The 17582-nt window shown below is 46.5% G+C and overlaps 1 protein-coding gene across 2 annotated transcripts in view; it reads right to left on the reverse strand.

Annotated features, from left to right (window-relative positions):
* NKAIN3 (sodium/potassium transporting ATPase interacting 3) overlaps positions 1-17582 on the reverse strand; it is a 2345632-nt gene that overhangs the window by 1257059 nt on the left and 1070991 nt on the right. For both annotated transcript variants that reach the window (XM_078685641.1, XM_078685643.1), the window contains exon 2: positions 10944-11081. In XM_078685641.1, coding sequence (XP_078541767.1) covers positions 10944-11081 — 138 coding nt within the window. The remainder of the gene's footprint in view (positions 1-10943; positions 11082-17582) is intronic.

Genomic DNA, 17582 nt, shown 5'->3' on the forward strand with positions numbered 1-17582 from the left:
GGGTCCCAAGGTTAAGGGACCACGTGAGCTCAGAGTGGAGTGTAACCCACACCCCCAAATATTTTAAACTAAGACAGCGCATAGGAATATTATCCTGCCAATCAACGAAATAGTGAGACTGAGCTAGAGACCATTACTGATTTTGAGGGATTGACCCGGAGACCAGAGGCCTCCCCAAAGCGCTGAAGGAGATCAAGACAGCAAGTTCCTCTACTGGCAATTTCCACCAGATAGATAAGGACATCGTCCGCATTAAGGGCTATGCGGTCTTAAAGCTCCCCCCTCTCCAACGCCATACCCCCACCCGAGCATCCCCATGCAGGAGGCATGCCAGTGGTTTGATCACAAGTGCAAAGAACAGAAAAGACAGGGGGCAACCCTACCTAATTCCTTTGGGGGTGGAGAAGGGGTCAGACAGAACGCCATTGATCTGAACCTGTGCCGTTGGGCTAGAGTGTAAAGCTCAGATGAGGCCACAAATTCGCCGTCGGAGACCAGTCTGTGCCAGCACCCATTCCAAATAACCCCAGTTCGTGGTGTGGAAGGCCTTTTCGAAATCAATAAGTAATAAGGCTAGGCTAGACATGTGTACCAAGGCGAAAGGGCAGCGTCTCGTGCTGCCGGCAGTCATGAACCCGCATTGATCTAGGTGTACATAGAGATGAAGGACATTTCTGAAATGGGCGGCTGGGAGCGTAGCAAATATCTTAACCTTGCCGTTGATAAGGGAAATGGGGCAATAATCGGCAGAAGCAGTTGAGGAGGTCTGAGTCTTCTGGATCACCACAACTGTAGTGGCATCTAATTCTGAGGGGAAACCGTTGTGCTATCTCATTGTAAAGGTCCAGAAGGTGAGGGATCAGGAGGTTCCGGAATGTCATACACTACTCCGCGGGGAAACTGTTGGGACCGGGAGTCTTCCAGGAGGCCATCGCCGGGATAGCAGTCCCAAACTCTTCGGCCATGAGGGGCTCATCTAGTATCTGAGCGTCGGCATGGAGCAGGTGATGGAGAGGCGCTTCTTCGAGAAATTGGACAGAGGTATCAGAATTCATCTGAGTAGGTGGTGCATATAGATGTTCATAGTAGTGGGCAAATGTTTGTGCAATCTCCGGGAGATACAGTGGATGATGCCCGAGTCACACATAGTTTGGGAAATAATTTTATTTGCTTACAGATGAGAGGCCAGCCAATAGAGCAGCCTTTCATTTTTATCTCGCCCATCCACAAATCCTGGCAGTGGAAAAGTGCCAGAGATGCTTGACAGCTTCCAAAGAGTGGAGACGGATTTCCTCATGCAAGAGGCTCAATTGCAGAGAGACTTCACTGTGGGGGTCTGGCACAAGGCGACTCATTAAAAACGGAGAGCGGGGCTTTAGAGAACCCCCTGATGGTTGCTTTGCCAGCAGTCCAGGCATGCCAACCGAATCTACAGAACTCTCGTTGTTAAGGAAGTAGGATTGTAGCCTGGTTCCAAGAGTAAAGTCAGATTTTAAGTCACAATTCTGAAAAAGCCACTTTTAGAAAGTTGCATTTTCTTGTCCTAACCATTTGGTGCCTGCAGCCTGTTTCCTGGGTCACATGACTATGTGTAGGTGGCAATTGTCCTTTGTGTATTCCACCCAGATAACCACACAATAGAGGGTCTGGGTGCTGGGAAGGTGGGCCATCCTGACTTGCTGAGAGGTGCAAAGCTGTCATCTGTCACACTTGCACTTTAAAGGCACTGCCTCAGCTCTCAAACCTGCAGACAGACTTGTACCAGGGCAGGAAGGCAGGAAGTTCCAGACACTTCTGTAGGAGGAGGACTCCAGAAATGTCTTCCACTTCAAAGTGGTCGTCAGGTTTAAAAAAGGACCCTTGATTAACTCTTCAGTACTCCTAGACCTGGTGCCAGAGGACTACCCTGCTGCTTAAGGCCCACACTGTAGTCTGAGGAGGAAGACTGGACCTACACCCTTCATCTCTGGCTGAAGTGACTCAAAGGGTCAGCTGACTGATCTCCTATTCTGAGCTACAGGGACAAAACAAGACCCAGCGGACTCTCTGCACCTGCCAAGCTGACCTGCTGCACTGGATATGCAACTGAATCTGCCTGAGACCTGCTGGAGTGAGCTTCTGATCCCCAAGAAGTACCTCCCAGGTCCTGGACCCTTAGTGTGGCATCAAAAAAATTATTACATTTTACCCAATTTTCCTAGATTGGTGTGGGAGTTTTCCTGTGTTGTATTATTGCTTTATTACTGTTTATGTGTTGCATAAATACTTTACACGTTGCCTCTAAGCTAAGCCTGACTGCTTTTGTGCCAAGCTTCCATGGGTTAAGCACAGGTTGACTTAGTGACTTTTTGTGGTTCACCCTGACAAGTATTGTGGCTGTTGTAGAGTTTCACTCCCTCAGCCAATAACCCAATTTCTCATAACACCCATAATTACATAGGCCAAGCCTCTCAACAAGGATTCCTAGTTACAATTCTGTGGCCACGGCCATTTCAGAGACCCCCACCATTTTCATACTACTCCATTGTTGTTCGAGTGAAATAGTTTGGGCAGGCATTAAAGACCTTTTGTTCAAAAGTCATGCAGTCAGAGGTTCAGCATTTATTAACAAAAAACACCTGGATGGAATAATAATTATATTCATAAGCATGCCGAGATACTTAAAGGTGTATATTGTGCAACCGATTGCTAGGAAATATCTCTACTTGCAGTACTTATGCTATTGAACAAGTTCACGTACACCCAGATGCCTAAAGTGAGGTGTGCAGCTGTTTTTTTTAAGAACAGGTGTTCTGTGAGTTAATGCACGCCCTGCACAGCATAGAAACAAAGAGTGACAACCATGACTCTTTATTGTTGTGTTGTCTACAAGGCATATGCTCACTTATAGACAGCATTAGATCCCATGCACTGCAGACTGAGCAGTTTCTTTACAAACATGGCGGCCATTCTCCTGGCGTCTGCGCATTTCACACACATTTGAGATATGATGGCTGGTGTGGGAGTTAAATAAATTCTAGTGCAAAATACACAGGAAGTATTGCAGAGACGTTTATATGTGTTCCATAAAACAGAATCAGGAGGAGAACATGCCATGAGTCGCGCACGGAACACTGAACATCAGGTGTACCACAAGAAACTCACAGGCACCACCAGATCACTACACAAATTCTTCAGATGACCAACAGAGGCCAAGTTTCCACAGAGCCATAAAGTTGAATCTGGAAGTGTGACAGCAGGATTTAGGAGTTCACTGTTCAACTCAATTGCATTGTAGTGACATGTACAGCCTGCTCAAGGCAGAGTGGTCGTTTTATTAATGATAAGAAGATGCAGAATAAGATTTGCCCTAAATCGGTTCCATTTCGGTTTCACTATAGCACTATATTTAATGACTATTTTTGCTTTCGGTTTTGTAAGAGAAAATGAAAAATAATTGTCCAGTTTCCTAGTGATGCCAGAGATTGAATAGTTGAAAGCCATTACAATGACATCATTGGAATTTTTATTAGGCTACTGGTGGTTGTTGGCCCAATAGACACCCACTTCAGAGGGAGGGGCATGGGGCAGGAAAACTGATAGCCCAGATAGTGGTGGAGACAAGACCAGCAGGGTCGGACTGGCCTATGAGGCAATCTGGCAGTAGTGTTCTAAGGGATGGTTTTTACCGATCAGTTCCTGGGTCTAGTTTGGCAATTTGTGGGCCTATTTTATCATCTGGTGGACCAGTGTTTTTTGTTGATTTCCTGATGCGACCACAAACATTGACTGCAGCAAGCACAAACGCATGCAGTCTCCCACACTTTGCGAAACACCTGTACAGCGTGTCTATACAAGTAAAAAAACTGCCTCCATTTAGAAATGTGAGCCACTTTTTAGCTACTTGATTTGCTACAAGGGACTCATTTAATTTTCATTATGACTATTATGACTATTTTCTGTATCAGTCCGACACTGAAGACTAGTAATATAAGCAGAGAATGAAATATTGTGAGACCTATTCGTCATGGGGCCCTCCATTTTCTCCTAAAATTTCCATTATCTCTCCACCCTGTGCTATAGCAAAGCGAGCTATTAGAAACAAAATAATCGCATTTTCAATCATTTATATCGAATTGCAAAATTATTACAAAACTAGTTTGTTGTTGATAATATTTATTATTTCACTTAAACTTTACCGATTGAACCCTTCTAAGTATGTTAAAAAAGCTCTCAATTGAATCTAAAAAAAATGATTACACTGCTAAGGGAATTTTCATTCAACCAGCTATCTATATAAATACTTTACACTAGTGGAAAAAGCTGGGTGTTTCCCAAAAGAGAAACTCCCTCTTTCCCTCAGAAAATAGCTACCAAGAGAGAAAGCATTGGCAAAGCCATTAGGTCCCACCATTGTTAGACAACAATTTGAGAGCTATTGGCTATGCCAATGACTTTTAAACATGTTGTCCAGCAGCTAGGCTGCTGCTCAGCATGGCTAAAAATGTATGGTGTGGTTTAGAGAAGAGTAGAGTGGAACAGAGTAGAGCGGAGTGGCATAGAGTAGCGTAGGGTGGAGTGGTGTAGAGCGGTGTAGAGCGGAGTCGAGTGGAATGGTGTAGAGTGAAGTGGCATAGAGTGGAGTGGAATGGCATACAGTAGAGTGGCATAGAGTAGAGCTGTGTAGAGTAGACCTGCGAAGAGTACAGATGTGTAGAGTACAGCAGCGCAGAGTAGAGCAGCATAGAGTAGGGGGTGTAGAGTAGAACAGCGTACAGTGGAGTGGGGTAGAGTCTATTAGGGTAGAATAGAGTGAGGTAGAGCAGAATTTCATAAAATGCCATAGAGTGACATTGCTTGGAGTGGCAAAGAGTGGAGAGGTGTAAAGTGGAGGGGTGTAGAGTAGAGTGGCATAGAGTGTGGTGAAGTGGCATAGAGTAGTGGCACACTACTCTGCTACTTCACCACAGTACAGTGGAGTGATGTGGGGTAGAGTGTTGTCGGGTGGCGGAGATTGATGGTGTAGAGTACAGTGGCATAGAATAGAGTGCGGTGGCGTAATGTGGCATAGAGTGGAATGTGAGGTGTTGAGTGGAGAGACATAGAGTAGAATGGCGTATAGTGGAGTGGCATAGAGTAGAGTGGTGTAGAGTGCCTTCGAGTTGCAATGTGTGGAGTGGTGTAAAGGAAAGTGACATAGAGTAGAATGGCGCAGAAAGGAATGACATAGAGTGGAGTTGGTTGGAACTGAGTAGAGTGGCATGGAGTGGAGGGGCATAGATTGGCGTGGAGTAGTGGCATAAAGTAGAGTTGCATACAGTGAAGTAGCATGAAGTGGGATGGCATAGAGTAGACTGGCATAAAGTTGAGTGGGTTAGAATAAAGCGTGTAGAGTAGAGTGGAGTGGCATAGAACAGAGTGGCATAGAGTGGAATGGGGTGGCACAGAGTAGAGTAGTGTAGAGTGGAGTGGCGTACAGTAGAATGGAGTAGCGTGGAATGGCATAGGGTGGAGTGGAGTGTTGTAGAGTAGCACAGAGTGGAGTGATATAGAGTGGAGTAGCATAGAGTAGAGTGTCGTAGAGAAGTCCAGTTGTCAGTATAAGCAACTAAAGCATTGATAGACATGGCAGAAAGGGTGAAAGCAATAGCTGAATGCCAGTGTTAAAAGACGGAAAGCACATTGTACGTCCAAGAAAAATACTGAAACACTTATGAATAAATATTGCAAAAAGATCAGGAAGAACAAAAGTACTTGTTCCATGCTCCAGAGAAGAGATTTCACTAAAAAGGGAAGAGAAGCCTACGGGAGCTATCGTAAGGCTGCAAATGAGCGTGACAATGAAAACAACCAATGGTATGCTGTGGGTGGGCTGTATGCCACTATGTCATAAACAATACATCTCGCAGCACAGCACATGCTGGCACATGTAGGTAAGATCTAAAGCCTGGGTGCAGTGCCAGAAGCTGTGCCACTCAGCTGCACGTACATGCACCCGTTGAGATGCGGTCTTAGGGGTTCCAGACCAGGATGGGCTGCCATGACCCATGCAAGCTGCTATGCCCCATTCTAATTATGGCCCCTGAAGTTTTGAAATAATTTGATTTTTTTTTTTTTGCAAGGATGATACTGGTTTGCAGTCCACCCCAACAGGGAGACTTTTCTGTGAAGCGTATTGCGTGAATTTGGCATATTTTCAGTATTGATGCTTGTTGGACTTGGGCCTTAGGGCAGGTTCACCCCTAATCTTTTTGTTTTTATTTGTGACCCTGTGTTAGTGATTTTTGGGTCTCTGCGCACTTTTTCCCTGTGCCCCAGAGTAAAGTGCGTGCGTGTAGTATGCCTGGCCTGCTCTCCCATAGGAATGCATGGAGAATGTGTGTGTCCATGTTAGTTCCTGATGTGTGGGGAGTGCAGGCTCGAGTTTGGTATGTATGAACTCGTGAGAATGAATGCTGCGCAATGGTATGTGCGGCTTGTATGTGTCTAGAAGGGAAGTGCTACTTCTGGACATTGATGTATGTGTGCAGTGAGGATACTGGAGCGTGATTGGCTGGAGCTGGCTGGCATGCCAGGCTCCAGGAAGTCTGGATGGGTCTGCCCGGTGGTGAGTGTGAGATCAGCATGAGTGATGTGTGGGAGGAGTGCACCTGGGTCCTGGATGGGCTGGGGTTTTCCCCACACAATGCTGGCTCCGCCCCCCTGTGGTTTGTCTAACGACCCAAGTCTCCCCAGTGAATGAAAGGGGTGGTTGGGCCATCAAGGGTACTCCCAAGCCAGCTGCAACTGTTTTCCCCCCACCCTGCACCCTGAAACAAAGGATTTCACAGTATAAGAAGGGGCTGTGTCCCCACAGAAATTGTTCTGCTTTTGGATCCTTGCCAGAGGGGGCTGTTGCTGCTGCTGGGGCCAGGAGGACCGCCACTTGGCTTGTCTCCCTGCCTGGAGACCCAGTGTGCTGGCTCTGACCCTGCTCTTGCCCCCCCTGCCTGCCTCCAGACCTTACTGGGGCTATACTTTTGCCAAAGCGCCTGGAAGCGCTTTCATTTGACTTATAGCGCTAGGAGCGCTTTATTTTCCTCCCTGGCGCTGGGAGCGCTTTTATTTGACTTGCAGCGCTTTAGTTTGGCCCCAGCACTCAGTAGCGCTTGATTTTGCCTTTAGAGCGCTTTGGAGCGCTCTAGTTGTCCAGCCGGTGCCCACCCAGCGTTTGCCCGAATTTGCGGCCGAGCGAGTGCCTACCTCGCTTTATATTTGGTTTGGAAACCGGTGCCCACCCGGCATTGCCCCGTCCTTGGAGATTTCAATCATCACGAGGGAGCCCACTCCTCGGATGCTGAGAGCCCGCCTGCCTGCCTGATACGAGCCGCCGCGCTGCCCGCGGCGACCTGGAAGTGGTTGCGTGTCCGGCCAATCACAGCGCGGCCCGGGAGAGGCCGATCGGAAGTCCCGCCCTGCTGCTGCAGAGCGAGAGAGAGAGAGCCGGCGCCTGGTCTTCCCCTCCGGGGCCCCCAAGGGCGAGGGAGAGCCCCGGAGAGAGAGGGAGAAGTGTGGGAAGGGAGCCCCCGAGGAGCGGGAGCTCCCATGAAGAGCCGCCGCGACGTCTGAGCCTCCCCACAACCAAGCCCGGTGAGTGTAAACGGGCTCCGGGGGCCATTGAGAGTCTGAGTCCCCGAGGGGGACTCCGCCAGGCTCTTGGGGGTATCTATGGTTCCCGAGTCCCCAAGAGGGGGACTCCAACGGCGTGGCACATCCTTCTTGAGAGCCCACCAGGCTCAAAGGGGCTAGACATTTGTGTAGAGCCCTGAGAGGCTCAGGGCATTTCCTTGTGTTTCGAGCCAGAGAGGCTCCGGAGTGCCATATTTATGTAGAGCCCCGAGGCTCTTGGGACACAGTTAGTTGCTTCAAGAGCCACCGAAGCTCGTGGGGGCATAATTGTTCTTCGAGCCCCTAGTTGATTCAGAGCCCCGAGAGGCTCAGGAGGGCCAGTTCTTGTCCTAGAGCCTGAGAGAAGGCTCACAGCGCCCACATTTGTTTTAGAGCCCCAGAGAGGCTCTTGGGCGCCATTCCTGTGTTCTTGAGCCCACGAGACTCCAACGTTGCCCACGTGATTCACAACTGTCCAGCACTTAGTGGACAGTTGCTACGTTTAGGCTTTGTGTTTTGGCTGCCTGCGCAGCCTTCCCTGACATTGAGACTCAGGGTATTTCAACCCTTGCGAGGCCAGTTGGCCTGGGGGACAATTCTAGTGTTGTGCTACAAGCACCCTGCACAATTTATGAGTTACTGCTTATGTGATTTCTGCGCAAATGTTCTACCTGCACCTCTGAATGTGTTTTTTCATGTTTCATGTGCAATTGTTTGTTATTACCTTTGCTAAAAGTGACCTGCTTAGGTGATTCTTTATGTTTTATTCCCCTTTGCTAAAAGTGACCTGCTTAGAGGAATGTTTGTTTACCTTTGCTAAAAGTGACCTGCTTAGGTAATTGTTTGTTTTATCCCCTTTGCTAAAAGTGACCTGCTTAGAGGATTGTTTATGTTATTACCTTTGCTAAAAGTGACCTGCTTAGGCGATTCCTTATGCTTTTATTTCCCTTTGCTAAAAGTGACCTGCTTAGAGGAATGTTGATGTTTTATTGCCTTTGCTAAATGTTACTTGCCTAGGTGATTATTTTAGGTTTCCTTCCCTTTGCTAAAAGTGACCTGCTTAGGTGATGGTTTTCCTTCCATAGGTCCTGATGATAAGGTCCTAGTTCCCTGCGTGCTTTCCCTACAGTGTTTAGGGTGGCGTAGGAGGTATTTTCCCTTTACCAGTAGTTACTGGTTGTATGCTACATTTACTATTTCTGTGTTACAGTCATTATATGTTGATGTGCTAAGTGTTATACCTACAAGTATTATTTCTAAAAAGTGTATACCCCTGACAGTGGTCCAGGTGGCCCTGTCCTGTACATAATCCCTTGTAAATCTTGCCCGTGCCTGTTGGCACATTGTAAAGTGTGTGTGTTATCTAATGTGTTTTTATTATTATAATACAAAGGCTATTTTTGATATAACCTTGTGTGGAGTTTCCTTTGTGGTGGGCCTAGGGTGTTGTCGCTGGGGTGCGCGCGCAAACGCTTTACACATCGCCTCTGAGATTAGCCTTGCTGCTCGCGTCACGTTACCTAGAGGGTGAGCGGGGGTTATCTTGGTGTGTGACTCCCTTGCCCTGACCTTAGAAATGGTGATCCCTGACTGACCTTGGCGTGAGCTGTGGCCGGCCGGGGGTCCCGTTTCTAACAATGCGCAGTAATGCTGTAGGCCACTTAGGGCCAGATGTACAAAGTATTTTTGCATGAACAAACGGGTTTGCGACCCGTTTGCGCATGCAAAAATACCTAAGGGCCATGTACAAACCCTAATTAACGAGTCACAATTTATTTGTGACTCGCTAATTAGGATTTTTGACTCGCTATTAGGAAGGGGGGTTTCAAGGGTGTCCCATCCTCATAGAGAGTCTTAGCCCCATGCATGACTGTTTTGTAACCTATGGACCACTGCCTGCCCTAAAAAAATTAAATGAAAACGTTTCCTTTCTTTTTTTTTAAATGAATCCAGTTTTCCTTGAAGGAAAATGGGCTGCATTTTTTTAAAAACCTGCTTTATTTAAAAGCAGTCCCAGACATGGAAGTCTGCTGAGCCCAGCAGGCCACCATCCCTGGGAAGTCCAACAATTCCCAATGGGGTTGCAAATTGCAAGTGGCTCATTAATATTCATGAGCCTCGCATTTTGCGACCCCATTGGGAATCACTAACAGTGTCTCTGACACTGTTGTACATTTGCTTTTGCGACTCGCAATTTTTCGCAATTTGCGAGTCGCAAAAGAAAATGGTTGTACATCTGGCCCTAAGAGCATCTGACCCTTCTTGAAGACAATTTGGTCTACAGCTTTTATGGGGAGTCCATATTTTCATTATACTCTACTCTCCACCCTCTTTCACTCAATAGAGTTCACCAGGGGTGGTTTGCACTTTGCCGTTGTGTTAGTGGGTCACACTCTGACTCCACAACAGCTTTGCATTTACAGAGTCAGTGATATTCAAAACTATGATAAAATCATCACATTATTTACCTCCGTTGGATGCCTTCGTGCTGTGTAGTAGCTCCCTGTATAGGTGCTAGACTTATCATTAAAGTGAATCACAAGTTGTGCAGCTTGTGCTAGGGCAAAACAACTCATGATTAACTTAAATACTGTGCCAGTGTCACTAACTAACACACCTTTTGCAATCCAATGTTAGAAAATAGTGCTCTGATATGGAATTGGTGAATGTCCCCATATTTCAATGGTGACCTTTTGTTACATAAAGGTGGGAGTGAACAGACCCATGTATACCCGTGTTTGCACCACATATCAAGGCCTGATAGACCACTCAAGGTAGCTTACATTTGGCCAATAGGTAGAAGTTGTGTCTCCCAAGTAGGTGGATTCCGGATACTCACACTACTGGAAACAAGGGCCGGCATGGTGCCTAGCTAAAAAGAGCCCAGATAGGCTACGGACATGCACAGATGCCACATAACCATCATAAAATACATAAAATACTCCACACGGATGGACGTGGTTGCAGCAGAAATGCGCCGACTTTGACATTTCTGTAACCTGCATAGAAAGCTGCAGCACTGGTGAGACCAGGATGGTGAATTTACAAATGATACGTGGCATTCCTATTGGCCAAGTTCTCACAGAGTAAGGAGGAGGGCATCGTTTACCACAGTCCTGAAGAAACATCAGGATTCACTGCTTCCAACAGCTCTATGATGAGTGCCGGGGCAACCCTGGAACACTGCAATTCCCCAGTGAATTCCAGATGGTTAAACCAGTCAACGTTCAATCATTGCTATATTGCTGTTGAAACAACCAAGGAACAATACAAATGCACATTAAAAAATGCAAAATTAAATTGCATGATCAACTTACCACAATAATGTAACGTGGCCTATACTGAATGGTTCCAAACAATCCCAATATGACAATGATTATATGAAGAAAATTTCCAAGTATGGGGGCCCATTGGTATCCAAGGAAGTCAAAGATTTGCCGCTCTAGCGCCGCCAGCTGTAAGAAGAGACAAGAAGTACACGTCACAACGTTGATCAAGTAAGACTCTGTTTAGATCTTGAATGCACTGGAGACAACACCAATCTCTTGGGTACTGTATTGTACATTGATGCAGATAGGTCAGACAATTCACAAAGCAACATAAAGAAAAAAGCAATAACAAATGACTTCTGTGTCTATTAAATTCCATTAGCTTTGAATGAATCATTGCTTTGATAAATCAAAGCACACAGTGAATGTCTCAAAAGCCAGAGTACGTACCACAGAGGTTCCAGCACATGATATGTTCTCCATAAAATGCATTAGCAATCGAGAAAAATGTTAGGATCTGGCCAGCCAATCAGAATGCTTCCTTTGCTGACTACATTAAACATTACAGGCCGGTAAAGAGAGCAGTCTGTGGCTGGCCCTCTCCCAATGTCTTGAACATAGAGGTGGGCGAGTCACTGGAAGCTCAAGCAAGGCTCGAGACTGAAGCCTCGCTCTGGCTCATTTCGAGGTACTGTTGGAACCTCGAGCTCATAACGAGCCGTGGTTTCATGTGGCTTCTGCCTGCCACCTTCGCTCTACCCAAGATGTGGCGTAACAGTCAAAGATGTTGACTTTGGAACTGGAAAACCAGGTTTGAGTCTCTTCATTGGGTCAGCATCCTGTGGTTCTAGGCAAATTACTCAGTCTCACAGTACCCAAAAAAATTTATGTGACCTTGTGTAATATAATTGATGCTCATGTAAAGCCCTTCAATACCTTCTGTAGAGTTGGTGCTACATAAAAACTGCAGAGCTATGCACAGAGATAAAAACAAAGCATTGCCATAAAAAGGAGAGATAAACAGATGCTCATTAGAGGCGGATTTTTACATAGTGAAACCAGAATACATGGATAAATCAATGCTTATTCGCTTAAATTGTGTAATATTAGGCAAATAATTTATTACAACAAAAGTTCTTTTTCTTCATAATAGTGTATGAAAATGCTTTCAAATATGTGAGTTCAGAATACCAGTCATACAAAACCCTACTGTATTTGATTTAATAGACTATAATGTTGCAAGAGAATGATCTGGGCCTGTTGGACTTGGCCCTTTTTGCAGGGTCATCCCTGAACTTTTTGGCTTCCTCCTGATATTTTTTCTGACCTGGTGTTGGTAGTTTTAGGACTCAGGACTCTTTATCACTGCTGTCTAGTGTAAAGTGCATGTGCTCTCTATGGTAAACGTGGTAAGATTGGTCTACTCCTGTTTGGCGTTTTTAATTTACCTGTCTGTCCCTTGTAAAGTGGTATCTCATATACCCGGGGCCAGTAAATTAAATGCTCATGGTGGGCTTGCAGCGCTGCTTGTGTCACCCACCAAGGTAGCCTTTCAAACCTTTCTCAGGGCTCTGCCATTGCAGGGCCTGTGCACACAGTTTACTGCCACTGTGACGTGGCACATAAAGTGGTTGTCACGTCTGTGACTCTCCTTTTGCAACATATTATTTACCCCTAAGGTAGGCCCTAGCTAGCCCTATGGGCAAGGAGCGCTGTAGGTAATAGGTAGGACATGTGCCTTAACTGTGTGGCATGTCCTGGTAGTGACAAACAGTCATTTTAAATGATCAATACTGTGAGGCTGCCCTCTCATAACAATGCATTATGGATTCCATGATATGTGTTTCAGTGCTAATTCCTGAGATGAGAGGAGTATCGTGGCCAACTTTTAGAAGTTGGGATTTCTGTATGCTATGTGTATTTGTGCCTGCCTGATGTGTATTGCATGTCTGGCTCTAAAGTGACAGGAGCTGGGGAGGTTCAGTGGCTCCAGAGGGGCTGGGTGAGGCAGCGCTAGCCTGAATAGGCCAATCTGCATTTGGAGTAGTGGGAGGAGTAGCACCTGACCCTGAATAAGACTGTGCCTGCCTTCCACAATGCTGGCTCCTCCCCCCTGTGGTGTGTCTGGGGCCAGAGCCTACTCTAATAGTAAGGGTGGTGGTACACATGAAAGGATGTAGGGAAGTACCCACCAGAACTGATTTGGAGTGGGGAAGAACAAAGACACTAACTGGTATAAGTATTGGGGCTGTGACCCCATGTGCAGGAGGAATTTTTTGTTACCTGCTGGAGCTGAAAGACTGCTGGGTGAGGAGGAGCCACCGTGGGACCCAGCTGCTGTCTCCTGGGTGTCCCTACGTGCAGGCCTGCCTGTGCCCAGCTCTGCCCCACTGAACTTGGGACCTAGTGCCTCATGAGCACTGCATTCTTTATTGTCCATTGGAGTCCGAGGAGGAGGCTCCAACTTTGTCACTGGTAGGGCGCCATGGCAGAAGAGATACAGACCAGTAAGCCAGGCGGCTGTTGCCTGGGTGTGGACAGGGCTCTTGCGGTGATGAGGAGAGCCCTGCATGCTTCTAAAAGAGCCCGTAGAGGGGGCTCCAACTTTGGCCATGAAGAGCGCGTCGCGGGCACTCGGTCGTTATCTTTTCCTGAGTTCGAGAAGAGGGTTCCAGCTACGCTTACCTCAAGCGATTAGGCCGGAAGTCAGGCAAAGAGAGCGTGACCTGGGGCGTGGCCAGTGGCCAGAAAACATAGAGTGAAGACTGGGCGGAAGCCAGGCAAGGGCTGATCCAGGTTGTGGGTGTGGCCTGCACCGAAAGGAGAAACGCTACTGAGCCTGAATGCAGGCGGGAGCCTACCCTGCGTTAGTGATCGCCAAAGGAAGAGACAGAGCCTCGCAGGCTCACCGGACTCCCAAGGAGGGACCGGAGCCTCGCGGGCTCCCTACTGAGGTCCTCACTTTCCCGATTGTTAGGGAAGAAGAGAAGCCCTGGTGGGTGGGGCTTACAAAGTACATTGTTGCTGCCTGCTTGTGCCGATTGCCCTACAAAGAGAAGCCTTGGTAAGGGGGGCTTACGTGGCACGCTGTGGTGCCTATTTTGTCGATACAGCTGCACCGCCAGATCGCAGGCAGCTGCAACGTGGGGGGCATTTGGTGTCGATGAAGAGACACGGGTGAGTTGCACCCTCACCCCATTCCTGTACCGGCCTGTTGGGGCCAGTATTCTGCTACATCGGCAGCCTGGTGGCCAGTTCAAAGGCCACATGCTAGTAGAGCCCTGAGTTTGGGACAGAGGGCCTTATGGGGAAGCCAAAGATGGGCCCCGGAGGAAGGCCAGTCGGCCTGGGGTTCATCCTGTGTTTTGGTGAGGTGTAAGGCCCTGAGGTGACGTGTGCACCTTGTTACTGTAACTGTGGTACACTAGTAAATGTAGGATATATGCCTTAGATGTCATGCATAATGTGTTTATGCTAAGTGCCTTTACCAGTAGTTACTCGTTGTGTTTATTTCCCACAACTTGTGTGTGCTGATGTTTATGACAGTGGCCCGAATGGCCCTGTAATGTATATAATCCCCTGTTAAGTAATACCTAGTGCCAGGTGGCACAGGGTATATATATGATTATGCTCTGATGTGGCTGATGGATAATACAAAGGCTATTTTCATATAATCTTGTGTAGAGTTTCTTTTGTGATGTGCCTAGTGTGTCACTGCTGTGTGAGTGTGTTGTGTAAATGCTTTACACATTGCCTCTGAGATAAGCCTGCCTGCTCGTGCCAAGCTACCAAGGGGGTGAACAGGGGTTATCTTCAGCTTGTAACTCCCTTGCCCTAACTAGAGTATTGGTTTCTGCCTGGCTTAGGCGCATGCCCTAGCCAACCAGAAATCTCATTTCTACCAGGGCCACATACAGGATTCACATGACAACTGTCTTTCCTCTTAGTTCACAAAAAGCCCTTCTCCAGTGTGGCGACCGGGAATGAATGGTTCTAACCTCATGTTTAAAAACTTTTTAACAACCATTTCTCAGAATAGTACTATAATGTGATGTTTTAACATGTATACTTCTAAATGTGAAAGAAATACAATTTTTGGAAGAGATATCATATTTTAGGTGATGCCTGTTGTATGATTTACATAGCAAACTTTTTCAGGGCTTGGTTCTTTCGCTGTCTCTAAGAGCCAAGCCAGACCCTTGACTCAGCTCGCCCGGTTAAATTTGTTGTCTTGCACATCTACTTCAACATCGCCAAAAAGGTCAGCTGCCAAAAAGGTCAGCTGCAGTAGTGCACACCGTCTGGCACCTCAATCTTTAGGTGATAAAACAGCTCAATCCTCCTGGCTCCGCCCTCTCTGCCTCTTGTGATCTGATCAGCCTGTTTGCAGATTGCTGTCAGGGCTCCTCCCCTTGCTTCTGGTGAAGGGAAGCTCAATGAGCCACAGAAAAGCAGACAAAAAGCGTAAACACACTTTTGATTGCTTTTCTTTGGCTGATTACTTAGCTGAGTAGGTTACTTTTTGATCACTCGAAATTCAAAATGTTTTAAATCAGAATTTCAATCAGTATTTCAGTTCCATGTTTCCCACCCTCTGCGAATTATGCTTGCATCGTATTTTCAGAACCTGCGTAGATTGCATTCCCAGTTGTTTTTCATAATGATAGAACAGTTCTGCCCCAAGCAATAGCTAATCTTCTGTGCTGGAGTATGGGCTTCGTAATTTGCTCTCGAAAATGCGTCTTGTGTTTAGTAATACAACTACTGCTCTGAGAGCCGTGGAAGCATGCAGCTTTGGAGAGTATTTTATTAAGTTATTTTTAGTCCTCCAGGAGCAGGAAAGTTCAATACAAGGTCCTTAAAATGATACAAAAAACACAGATCTACTCATGCATTCATGCCACTAGGAATTCAATCAAACTTCCACTTCAATTCCCTTTATGGTTGGATGAGAAGAAACTAATTACTGTGGTAGGATGTGATTACCTAGCAAATACACTACCAGACATTTCCCTGCTCTGTTCTGTGCCATTCATCCTTCCCACAGACCACTAAGAAAGGTTGAGTGGACCTTTGGAGGAGATCTCAACAACTGGTCGGCTCGCACTCTACCAATCTGGGTCAAAGGAGAACTGCATGTTCAGTATGTGCTGTGGATGTGCATGGCAAAGTTCTGAATGATTTACATTCCAAAATGTTTCAGATTTGTATATAAATTATTTGGAAACAGAATTGACATTACATGTTGCAATATGTCTTACTGCAAATATCCTACAAAGCAATGTGCTGATCAAGGAATCTGAATCTGAGACAAATAGACACCCTGATTGAATTCCGAAAGAGCCTAAAAACCTGGCTTTTCCCAAAAGCTTAGATCTCCACCTCCCATACACTCGGCCCGACCTTCTTCTCCACCAAGGTCTCCCTCCTCACTCAGAAGCGCCAGGATACCCGTAGGTTGACAGTTCGCGCAATACAAGTACCGAATCAAATCAAATCATCAACGAGAAATAATATAAGCTGGAAAAATGATCCTGTCCATAAAGGCTACGTACACACATACATGCGTACCGCACAGCTTATGTCATGTTTACATTTATAAATAATTAGAGCACCTAAGGTAGGGAGCAAGTATGTCAGGCATCCTGAGCCCAGTTTCTGGTGAAAAATCCAGCTTTGCAGGTACAGGAGCCGTCTACTAGCTTCAATTGGGGATTTTTGGAGGTTGTGTCTTCTTGCAGTGGAGACAACAAGGGTGATTCTATTGTTTACATAAAGATACGTGGAACCAAAATACACCACCAGGCACCATTAACCTGTTCAAAGTGGAATCAAATTTATGGGGATGATTTCTACAGCAATTCAGCAGGAGCTATATTACAAATAGGGGGCATTGTACCATTCTACTCTACTGCACAGCCTTAACTGGGTGCACAAGACACAGATTGAGCCAGGGCACCCTGGTATTCTGAACAGCACATTAGGGATGTGCACCAACTGCTTGAAGCTAGTTGTGTTCCCTGGTCTAAAGTCAGTAATCTGGACTCTGGATTAAAGAGGGATAGGACTCTTCCTGGAGGCAGGTGCAGTGAGTGACAGTACCCACCTGTACGGCGACACCTGGAGGCCCCTGGGACACTCCCAAGGGGCACCATTGATAAGACACTGATTGTGCATCACCTCTATGTAGTGCACAGTCAATGTGTTTCTCGATGACCTCTTCGCCAGTGCGCTCACATCTTATGGACACACACTTATTTAGCATCATTGCATTATGTATTGCAGAAGAGGAGCACACACGTGTCTGCGGTCCATTCTATAATAGCAAAATACCCCATGGGTGCAATAAGCTGGTTCAAACGCACACTGCATCCCTGGATCACTTTCTATAATAGCCCCCTGAAGCCCAAAGTTGCATGAACAGTAACGGGATGCAGCAGCCCCCATTTGTATATTGTCAACTGGGCTATCGTCCCAATTTGTCTTGCTGTGTCCAGTCAGTGATGAGTAGCCAAACATGAAGACTGTGAGCCTTGTTCTTGTTTTCAGAACAAAAACATGATCAACTATTCCTTCTACTCTTTAATCCCTACAACATATTGGTTTGTGGACATTCTTACCACTACGTGGCTGCAAACATACTGCAACCTTTGTTACAGTAATGTCAAATCATGTTCCAAGAGAACA

Source organism: Lissotriton helveticus, chromosome 4_1 (assembly GCF_964261635.1).
Source record: "Lissotriton helveticus chromosome 4_1, aLisHel1.1, whole genome shotgun sequence".
NCBI classification, from domain to species: Eukaryota; Metazoa; Chordata; class Amphibia; order Caudata; family Salamandridae; genus Lissotriton; species Lissotriton helveticus.